This window comes from Dermacentor variabilis, chromosome 5 (assembly GCF_050947875.1).
Source record: "Dermacentor variabilis isolate Ectoservices chromosome 5, ASM5094787v1, whole genome shotgun sequence".
Classification (NCBI taxonomy): Eukaryota; Metazoa; Arthropoda; class Arachnida; order Ixodida; family Ixodidae; genus Dermacentor; species Dermacentor variabilis.
In genome coordinates, this window is record NC_134572.1 from 64,285,131 (window position 1) to 64,296,647 (window position 11,517).

At 49.3% G+C, this 11,517-nt stretch overlaps 1 protein-coding gene across 1 annotated transcript; it reads left to right on the plus strand.

The window, feature by feature from the left end:
• The first annotated feature begins 3,931 nt into the window (after positions 1–3,931).
• On the plus strand, positions 3,932–11,289 carry LOC142582694 (acetylcholinesterase-1-like). Its single transcript, XM_075692645.1, has 2 exons — positions 3,932–5,481; positions 10,947–11,289. Exons 1-2 carry the CDS (start codon positions 3,980–3,982, stop codon positions 11,104–11,106), a joined length of 1,662 nt encoding a protein of 553 aa, XP_075548760.1. The 5' UTR covers positions 3,932–3,979; the 3' UTR covers positions 11,107–11,289.
• The last annotated feature ends 228 nt before the right edge of the window (positions 11,290–11,517 follow it).

Below are 11,517 nucleotides of genomic sequence, written 5' to 3' on the forward strand. Positions count from 1 at the left end.
AGGCGGAACTCTGCAACCGATATCGGCACGATTCCCGTAATTGATTACGTCTTTATATACGTTCTGTTTCACCGATCGACTCTACTCGCAGTAGGAAGCAATCGGCCGCTAATTGCAGGCCCGAACAAGCTTCGTCCGTCCTCTTCTGAGCATATACGCCTTTCAGCTTCGACGAGCGCCGACCAGTGGTGCCTCAGCGCGGTTAGACGCGTCGTCGTCGCCGTCGAGATAGCTTCTGCTCTGACCACTGCGCGCGACCATTGAGTGCAACGACGTCGCTGAATGCGCGCGTGTGCCGACGCACTGGGCGGCTCGCGTGTACAAAGACGGGAAGCATCCGCCGGCCGCATAAATTGTCCGTCCAAAGCCCCTCGCCTGTGTAAACGCGGAATGCGTGACGCGCTGACCCGCACTAGGTCACTCGGAATCGTGACGGCTATATTTGTTTCTTGGGCATCATCACGTGCACCGAAGCCAGTCCCTCCCACCGCCGCGCCGACCGACGGCGGTGCACAATGCCCGCTTTCTGGAGCACCGTGCCTCCGAGTGAAAGCCCACCGCCCCCCCTCGCGTAGTTGAGTTTTTTCGTTCGAACGAGTTCCGATCTTCGAAAAAAAAAGAAAAATTGTGGCAGAAGCGCGCGTTCGGAAGGTAGAACTGTGCCGATCGTGCGTCCGAGAATGCGGAGGAATGGAAACCGCGCAGCGGCGGCTGTTGTTGACGAGCGGTCGGCTAGCGTAACCATTGCCGATTCGCTTGTACGTACCTGCATGCATGAGCAATGGCGGAATAATCGCTGGAATGAGGAAACCTTTTAAGTGGAGGAGTTGCCAAACTTCAACAGGCAGGTCGATAGTTAGTAAACCAACGAGGACATCGACGAAGCGACGAGTCTAAGTTGCAGAGAATTCAGTAATAAATAATAAACTTGTCTTTAAACTGGAGGTGCAATGACAGACACTACAAAAAATGAAAACAACAACAACACCGTCTCTAATGCTGTCATCACTAAATTGTATCGTATACGATATATATATATATATATATATATATATATATATATATATATATATATATATATATATATATATATATATATATATAATCTGCGCTGTCTCAGTTTTAGTAATACTAGAATTTTTTCTTTCTTTCTTTTTTGTTGCTAACTTCAACGAGCAACTATACATTATACGGGCTGTGAGAAATGCGATGTGCCTACTAGTAAAGAGCTGTGTAATGTATTAAAAGTAGTTTCAAAGAGCGGCGTTACACAGAGAAACTTAATTAAGGAGCTGCAGGGCAAAGGGTAATGTCTTTAAGGGCCCGGGACGACAACATCGAAATGTCGTGCTATTGCAATTTTTTTTATGCGTGGACTGGTGAAAATGCCGATATGTATTTATGTGAGTCATAATTTTTTTACGCAATAGGTTAAAGAAAATGTGTCTAGTAGAACCCATCGAAGTATCAACAGGGCAGAATTATGGGCAAGTACGATCACCATAAGAACATATATCGGGAATTGTAATTATTTAGCCTGCTCCATTGTTACGGTCATTATTTTGAAAAGTTTCAAATGTACTATCCTATGTGCCAACTAGAAGAGCTGAAGCGCTGCCCAGATTTCGTGCGTTTGTGCCCTTCGATTACCCTCACCTTCCTCATGCTGTTGCAGCACAATATGAAATTTAAATTCAGCAATGTTTTAAACTACGAAGAGCGGCAACAGCTTCAAGGAGAAGCAATTATACAGATTCGTTCACCTTGCCAGATCATATCCGAACGCGCTGGGACTGTCCTGCTTTGACTACTCTGACGGCTTCGTTCTTTTGTGCGCGCGACCATCTGGGCTTCGTTGACGCCTGCAATCTTCTATTCGCCACTCAGTGTTTCATGGCACGCGAAAGTTCGATCTCGCCGGAGCTGGCTCGAGTATTGGCCATCGAACAATGCAGTCTCGCTGCGCTATTTTCTCGGCTTGTTTGTTACGATCTCGTTTCACAGCTCCAACATTTTCTCTTCGGCGAGTACGTCGTGCGTGTGCATACCTGGATTTTTCTCCCTCGCAGCCTACGCCTTTAACAGCGACGTTTCCGGTCCGCTACTCCCAGTGGTTTCTTTCGCCGTGCGCTCATATGAAATACTCGATTTTTTTTCCTTCTTCGAATTCTAACCGAACCAACGCAGTTCCGTGTCCCAGCGGTAGCAATACCGGCAATTCACGCTGCGAACGAAAACCTTCCGTTGTTGTGGATTGCTCAACGAACAATATGCTCGGTTACGTGTCCCACGGTGGTTCACCATTTTCCCTGCGTTCCAGGACGGCGAAAAAGTGAAGAAAAAAAAAGAAGAAAGGCAGTAAATTTGGTAGCGCGTCGACATGTCGTCGGCCGCGAAATGTTTGGGTGCTGACGTCCCTAGTGGCCCGCTTCTTTCATCTCGCTTTCCTCGTTAAGAAGCGGAGAGGGCACACCAGCCGCCCGCCCGCCGCTGCCGCTGCCTTTGTCAGCTGCGGCCTCTCGCTTCAGGAAGCTCACCCTCCTGCAGACTGGAGAGGGGGTCGATGGAGAAGGAGCTCGGAGGGGTCACCCACTGGGCTGTAGCGGCGATCTGGGAGCGGACGATTCAAAACACACACACGCTCGCTCGTATCTCGTGCGAAAGGGGCCAGAGTTGTAGCGGCGCGCACGAGTACGGCTGTAGTGTGAGTGTGTGTGCGCGCGCGTAGAGAAGACATAGCCGGGCCCGGCCGGCTACTCGGAGATGAGGCCGCAGCGGTGGTGAGCCCCAGGAAAAGTGACAGTCTTTGCCTTGTGCGTTCTTACGGGATCATCGACGGGATCAACGCACGTGGGGGCCTCGCATTCGGTGCGCGCGGATCACCGTCGTCGCATCGGCAAGCGCCGTCACGCCCGCTTGCCCGTCTTGACGTGTCGTCTTACAGGGTCTGCCTCCCTCGTCTCACGCGGGTGCACGCTTTCCGTGCTGCCGAGGCTTCTCCGTGAGCCACACCGCCCTGTCGTTGCGTCGCAGTCGTCGGCCCCCCTCCTGCGCCGGTGCGTGGATAAGAGAATGTGAGTATATGCACGGCTTCGTTCCTACTTTCACTGCGCACGGTGCAATGTACGCGGTCTAGCGCGTCTGAGCGTTCGGTAAGTTTTTGCCCTGCTGAATGTGTTTGGGCATGAGTGACAGCAACGAAACAGATGTGGTACGCGGTTACAGTAATGACGTGAATTAAGGAATTTCTTAGTGTATATGCGCGTCTTCGGAAAAGGCGTACACTATCGTGGTTAAGCGGAACCCGAGTAGCAAAATTAAAGCCTAGACAGAAGTATTGAAAAATTGAGCTCGAAGAAAGCGACGTGCATTGGTATGCTTGGTTATCGACGTTCGATGTGCCAGGAAGACAACTTCTACATTTGTATGGAACATGTTAACAAAATTCTTGCATTTGTGTGCACGTTAAAATCGTCCTGTTCGCGTTCAATATTTGCTCGATAAAACAGTGCACGAACGCTTCACTTGGATTGAAACAATCATTATAGACCTATTTCATCGCGGAGCAATTACCTTCCTGTTGTTCGCTTGAAATGTAACGTGTCTTTATCGTTTCTTCTTTCTTAATTATTGCAGTGTCAGATTCTAGAAGCTCCAAATTGATAAGGGCAGTTTTGATCACGTTTATGCGTCTTACTGCTCAATATTGCTTAAAAAAGAAATTAAGGAAATCAGCATCGCAATCAGCATGCATACGCTTTATCCGCGAGTCCCCGGGTCCTTTCAAACATACAAAATGGGTATCGCTCTTATACGGGTTGAATTTTTTCTGTGTGACAACCGTGTGCCTCGTCGGTCTCGAACAGCTGGATTCAATTTTCAGGTTGTCGCGCTCAGCTCGCACGCCGGCCCGTTTGTTATTTAAGGCCTCGTTTCACCTTTCAGGTGGGTGCATGGAATTCTTGCGGCGACTGCACTGATGCTTTCGCCGGTCATCGTGGTCCCTTCCGAGGCCAGGATAAGGGATGATCCGAACCAGCCGTTCGCTCACACAAGGTCCGGGATAGTTCGTGGCGTGCGCCTAAACGTCGGCCACAGACCTGTGGACGCTTTCTACGGCATACCTTACGCCGAGCCACCTGTTGGTTACCTCAGGTTTCGCAAGCCGCGGCCGGCGTTACCTTGGAAAGGCATCCACTACGCCACGCACAAGAGACCTCCGTGCTCCCAGAAGTCCTGGGAACTCACGCAGGGTTTCACCATCGACGCGTCGAACACCACCGAGGACTGCCTGCACCTGAATGTGTGGACGGCCGCCCGGTACTGCTTCCATCCGAACATCGGGTTATGCACCACCAAAGCCGTAATGGTGTTCTTCCACGGCGGCGGCTTTCAGTTCGGCGGAAACAGCTACTCCGTATACGACGCCCGATACCTGGCCCTCTTCGGCGACGTCGTGGTGGTTGTGCCCAACTACAGGCTCAACGTGTTCGGTTTCTTGAACGCCAACGTTTCCGACGCACCGGGCAACATGGGTATGTACGACCAGATCCTGGCACTCGAGTGGATCCAAAAGAACATCGCCATGTTCGGCGGGGACCCTAACCGCGTGACGATGTTCGGCCAGAGCGCCGGCTCGGTTTCCGTAGGCTACCACCTACTCTCACCACTGACCAGGGGTCTCTTCAAGCGGGTCATCATGCAGAGTGGAACTCCTTACTGGAAGGTTCCAGACAACACCTTCACCGGCAAGCTCAAGGTCCAGCAGCTGGCCGTCGGCCTCGGCTGCCCCGTCGGCGAGCGGGGTAACGTGCTCGCCGAACCCGGAAAGGTCATCGACTGCATTCGTTCCAGGAGCCGCTCGAGCATATACCGGGCCATGAAAGACGTGTTTGGCGTCGAAGAGCACTACATGATCCCGGCCTACTACAGCGAGTTCCTTCCTTTCGAACCTGTCCTGGCCACAGAGAGGGGCCAGTTCCAGGACGTCGACCTCATGATCGGCAACGTCAGGAACGAAGGCACGGGCATAGTGGACCACTTCTTCTGGAAGATATTCAACTTCAAGGACTACACCAAGATCACCGTGGACGAGATATGGTTCTACAGCCTGCTGGTCTTCCGCGTCATCTTGGGCAAGAATCCCGCGCCCATCCGCGAGCTGTACCTGAGCGACCTGAACGAGACGGACTCGTGGATGGCGCTGAATCGGTTGTCCGACGCTGTGGGCGACTTCAGCCTCATCTGCCCGTCTCAGCTGTTCGCCGAGGCGTACGCCAAGCGTAAGAACAACGTGTACTATTACATATTCAACCACCGACCCTCGTTCAGCGTCTACCAGCCGTGGACTGGCGTGGCGCACGGTGACGAGCTGGGCTTCGTGTTCGGCTTCCCACTCCTCTACCCGCAGCACTCGACCGATGAAGAAAGGGTCCTCTCCAGGCGGATGATGCGCATTTGGTCGACGTTTGCGAGGACTGGGTGAGCCCGCGCATACTTCTATATTCAGAGTCAGTAGCAATTCGTACGAATAGGAGTCTCGTTTTGATATATACAGGGGTCGCGCAAACAGCCCGTATGAGTGTTGAAATTTGTCGCCGTCAAACTTTACTTAGCCCATCCAGATTCCAAGCTCAAAGCTTCTCGATGCCAGATAATGTGTTGCCCGGTGTGTTTTTCTTCCCTGTCTCTACATAACGGAAGTCATATTTATAAAGTGCCAGAATTGGTGTTCTATCGCGATCTAATAAGTTGTAAATTAACGAAGAAATAAAGATCATAGAGCAAAAAACGCAAGGACAAAGATACAATGCGCGGGACAGGCGCAGATTTCTTGCACTCTGTCTTTGTCCTCGTCTCTCTGCGCTATGATTTTTACTTCTTCGTCATGAATCAGCTCGCCCAAGAAAACTTTCTTTTTTCTAATTCGAATTTTCAGGTCTAGGTCGAGCGTATTGAACTATGATAGCGCAAAATAAACAAAGGGTTTCAATGTGATCAGAGCAATAATAAGTGCTCACTAAACGCTATGCGCGACCAGTGTTGTGCGAAATTTTCGAACAAAATTATATATTCAACTGTTACTTTTCGTTCCCAATCATACGGTAAAAGTGTAAGAGCCTCAGTAAAACATATATAAAGAAGGCGCACAACTTAAAATTGACGACAAAGGGTGTTCAAAATACGGAGAAAGTTTCTCTCGTAAGCCTGATGCCACGTCCTGACTCCGAACCTTTGTGTAATATGAGATAACAAGTCTCATTGTAAGAAGCCACCAGACGAATGACAGATGCTTCAGTCACCAAGACAAAAACTAGCTCTTCTTGCCGACAAGACTTCAGATTGTAATTAAAAAAAATTATGTCACTGCAACAGGAATTTTCGACGTGACAACTGTGAATCACAAGATGAGACAAATAATTATGCTGCCACGACGAAAATTTTCCCGCTGTGATTTTCGTCCGGGCGAGCATTTGCTAAGTGTTACTACATTCACTGCATGAAATACGAAGGAACCGAAGAGAAAAAATTTGTTAAATCGTAAGATTGACGTCCTTCTCACGAGCTATGAGGTATACACCGTGCGTGATGGGCTTCAGATTAATTAGTTTCGATAATGTGTTTTTTAACGTGCACCAGAAACATCGTACACGAGCGTTCTTGCCCTCAGATGACATCGAAATGTGGCCGCCGTGGCTGGGAGTCGAGCTCGTAGCCTTGTGCTGGGCAGAAGAACGCCACAACCAACCATCCACCTCGGCGGGCTAAACACCGAAATAAAAAGGGCGGAATCCTGCTTGGGAATCCTTTTCACAACGTTATGAAACGAAAGGCTGACGGATTCCTGTAGTCGGAAAGGGAAAAAAGGAAAAAAAAATAAGAAAGAAAGAGAAAAGGAAGCACTCCTGGACGAACAACAATGGAGCGTGGGATAAAATAGCACCGTATAACTGTACCGAGACGTCCCCGTTACGATATGAAAACGGCCGAGGTGACGCCCGTAGCACGATGAAACAATAGCGTCATCGTCTTTGTTGGCATAAATATAGCGCAGGCATGAGTGAAAGCGTCGGTGGTGAAGGGCCAGAAACGTTGGCTCTTCCGTAACTTTCTGTCTATATATCGCCGGTAGTCTGTTCAGAGGCTGTGCTTAAGGCAAAACATTAAATGAATAAAACATGAACGGAAGCGGCAGTCTTCCCGTTATGGCCGTCACATGTTTAGCGTGGGCACTGTTGCGACGCCTATATTCAGCACAAGGAGTCTGCGTTATGCATTTCTTTAAAACGTTCTATTTTGGGTCGATGTTGAGTTGTTCCTGTGTCCATGTACCCGCAGAGAGAGGGAGAGGGTGAGAGAAAAGGAAGTTGAAGTTAACCCGTGTTATAGGTTACCCTGCACTGGGCTGCGCATATACTGCTTGCCAATTATTTCACCATTCGCAACGCAACAAGCAGCAAAGCAAGTTCCGGCAAGTTCCGGGAAATATTAGTTATCCTCAATTTGTTGCTTTTTCGGCATTTTCTTCGCGTTGTGTTCCAACGTATTTGACCGTTGACCTTGACAGGTAAAGCGCTTCAGCCGCAACGTAGACCGACGGAAATGGAATCCAACATTTGCATGCAGTTTCTTATAGATTGCGATCTTTTTCTCTTATCGACAAACAATCTGATACCTTTGTGGCAAAAGCTTTATTGACTAAGGAAGCTTGCTTGCCAAATATTATAAGGAAGAAACTTGGCCACAGTAACGTAACAGATATAGTCTTTCCCGGGGATAAAATGGCAGTGGGTGATCCTCCATGTCCTGCGTACGATCCATGACGCGGATGATGACTTCTTGTCATGTCATCCGTGATCTCTCTGCTATCCTATATACTCCTCCTCTGTCGAGATGTAAGCTGGCTTTATGTTAGCTGTTTCCGCAAGACAGTAAAGCAGGAATCTGGGCTCGATAACGTCCTGGATGGTTTCATGGTTGTATAACTGCACGTCTTGTCTCGAACAAGACGAACAACCACGTTCGCTGCTGGAAGAGAACGGGATGCGTGGTTGCTCGTTTTGTCAGAGCTCGATGTGTAGCTACACGGCTACGAAACCACAACGCTCCTGCTAACCACAACTCCCAGCGATACTGCCTTGCGGAAAGAGCTAACGTAACCATTGCGCATCGTTGAACTGAAAACAAAGACAGGACCTTATCGCCACACCGAACTGCTGACAAAACTGTAAGGGTTGGGTCCCACCACCAAAAAAGACAAACGCTTCGCTGATCTCGAAGTTCCAAGGCCAGCGCTTCTTCTTTCCGTTTAAGGAAAGAAACATTAGGGAAAAAACAAAGAAACATGAGGGGAAAAAGAATTGCCTACTAAAACGCGCCCGGAGTAGCTGCGGAAACGCCCATTCAGCGGTGGATAAGCGGGGTTTATAGGACGTGCTGAAAAAGAAAGTCCTCGCGAAGAGATAGCGAAGCCCATACCGAAAATAAAGAGAGGAACCAAGCGGAGCGAATCGCTTCGACTTCCGCGACGAGATTTTCCTTTACCAGGAAGACGGAAGCCCAGAGATTGAGCAGCCGCAGACGGAACGTAGATGCGTTCTGCTTTACTTCGCTACTGCGTTTCAGACCGCGACGTTTTTTTTTTATTTTTGTTATTTCTCGTTTGCGGGTGGCACGAAATGCTGTCTTAACTGCAGCGAAAAGTTGGCGGGCGACCACCCCGCATGGGACAGGAAATATCGCCTCTGAAATCTCCGAGCAGTTGTAAGTAGACCACAGCCGCTTGAACGCAGCGCTGCGCTGAGGGGGGAAAAAGAAAAAAAAGAGAGATAAAAATGTACAGCAGACGCGGGTAACGTGGTCGTACTCCGGCCCCACGTGACTTTGATCATTGGGAAAGAGCGAACTTATCGAGAGATTCCCACTTGACCGTGGAAGCGTGCTCACCGACGGCTTCGCCTTTATTTGCCCTTTTACTGCTCCATTACCCAGTAATGACTAAATGAGCATCACTTCATGAGCTTGCGTTTAGCTAGAATGTTTCCTTCTGCGTGCGCGTGGGCTGTTCGCAAGATTAGTTCCATTGAGATTTTCACAGGTTACATATGTGCTGTCTATCGTGCTAAAATATTTGAAATACTTCTCTCGTCTCAGAAAGCGTTCTGGACGGAAATTTTCTTAGACGGTAATTCTCGGACCGTGGCCGCATCCGTCGCTGGCGCAGAAAGTTATTCGTGTGCTACTGCAGTTTTTCGAAGTGCACCGGCCTCAGTGACCGTCTGTAGTCCTTTTGAGCGCCCTGTTATGTGTGCACAGCGCTGCAAACTCTCTGTTCCAGTTCCCTTACCCGAAGCGTAGGGTAGCAAGCAGTACGCTCCCTCGGTTGATTTTCCTGTATTTCCTATCCTTCTTTCTACCACTATCTCTCTCTCTCTATATATGAAAAGATATTGCAATGTTTGGCGATATGAGAAGATGTACCTCACACTATAACTCCATCACGCACAAGTATACGCGTAGTTTGTGTGTACTTACGGTTTATTTATTGATCTATATATTATATATGTGTATGTGTGAAGAGAGGTGTTGGCATCGTGAGTGACACAATTAAGTTCTGTCATGGCAAAAACCAGTTTCACAAATGTTCTCAGCATTCAAATGAACGCCTCCCCCCGCCTTCTTAAAAAAAAGTTCAGTGCCCTTCCATTCTGTGAAGAAGGGTGACCAGCGAAGCTGTGAATGTGGGCCCCTTACTGGCGAACTGAACCTCCGCCGCGGGTCGGCCCGGTATTGCACAATTTTAGGGATCGGTCAACGTATCAGGTGTGCTTAACGCCAGGATTGCCGCGGACGGCCCGGCATTACACTATCTTCGGGATCAGCCCACGTATGGGGAGTGCTTAACGCCCGATTCACCTCTGCCCTGGGTCGGCCCGGCATTGCATGGAGGGAACGGGACTCATGGCTTTAGTGAAAACGTCAGCGCATGGAAGACGACGCACAGTCTTTGTCAAAAGATCTGAAGTCCTTTCGCCAGTGAGAAAATCCCGCTCGGTTGTGTTGCAAGCCTTCTGTAGATGCGTCCAGAAGTGCGAAACTCTGGGGAGTAAGCGGGCGGTGCTGTCACGATCAACTTCTGGGGCTCAAGTGGACGAACGTTCTCCCGACGACATATCCAGTAGCTCCAAAAATTATGACGCGGGCTGTAATTATGGACGGCAAAATCTTGCGCAGCAAGTAAGTGAAACGTTTTATAATTAAGGGAAAGCAGCCTCCAAGTGGATCACACCTTTGGTCGCGCGCGCTGTATATCGTAGACGGCAACTGTACATTCCAGGCTACACGTGCGTACCTACACAGGCAGGCTAAGCGAAAATCCACTCTCTTCCCAAGCACTGTTTTCCTAGAAACTTGTAGTGACGATAGGTATACCTCTATACGTGGGCTTGCTTGCTCTTGTGATGTGCAAAAGACTAGTTCCCACACTCGTCGCTATATTAGACTTGGCAGCCTGAGCTTCCGCTTATCTGATCTCGATGCTTGGTGAGCGGCGTACGCACGCATCCAACATTTTGAAGTCAGATCATTGTGCGGGGGCAAAACGGCTTTTTTTTTTTTTTTCAAGCGAATGTTGGCTACTGTGAGCTGTGACATGGGGAGCACGGGGAGGGGAGTAGACCCCTTAGTGGAAGGCTGTGGATTAATTTTGATTAGCCGGAGCTTTTTTTAACGTGCACCCAAATTTATGTAGGCAAGCGTTCGTACCTTCAGCCCCCTTGAAATGTGTCTCCCACGGCTGTGAACCGAACCCACGGACTCGGGTTCTGCAGCAGAACGCCGTAGTAGCTGAATACCCCTGGCGAATAGTGTAACTACTCTGGGCAATGCACCGTGACGATGCAATTTTGACGCACGCTTTTTTTTCTCTTCCATTCTTCTACTTTCAGGAAGCCGCCGACGGTCGGGGGCCAACTTTGGCCAAGGTTCACACGTGATCACGCTTTCCACCTGAACATCAACCTCAAGAACTACTCACACGGCATTGACTTCCGGAAGAAGCTGTGCTCCTTCTGGAGGAAGTATCTCGTTCCCACGGGTTCCTGGTGACCGTGGCCACACTCGCAACAGACTCCCGCGCACCCATCTTGTGTACAGTTCTTCGTCTCATGCTATGACATGTCATGTCGTTAAACACGCTACGAATATGTAAATATAACAGAGTACAAAACGGCCAACCGAGTGTAGACCAGCGCGAGTTGCATCACGAGACTTCAGTTGCCGATATGCGCAATGCTAGGTCGGGTGGCTTTTGTGTGCCTTCCACGCGTGTAGCGCAGAAATGACCAGTAAAACGTTTCTTTGCTGCGCGCTTTCGCAGATTGTAACCTCCTGTGACGCAAGTGTGGCAGCTGTTTCTTTTCTTGCTGTTTTTTTTTTTCGTAAAGTAATTATTGAAGGTGTTAAAAAATTAAAATTAAGTTATGGGGTTTTACGTGCCAAAACCACTGTCTGACTATG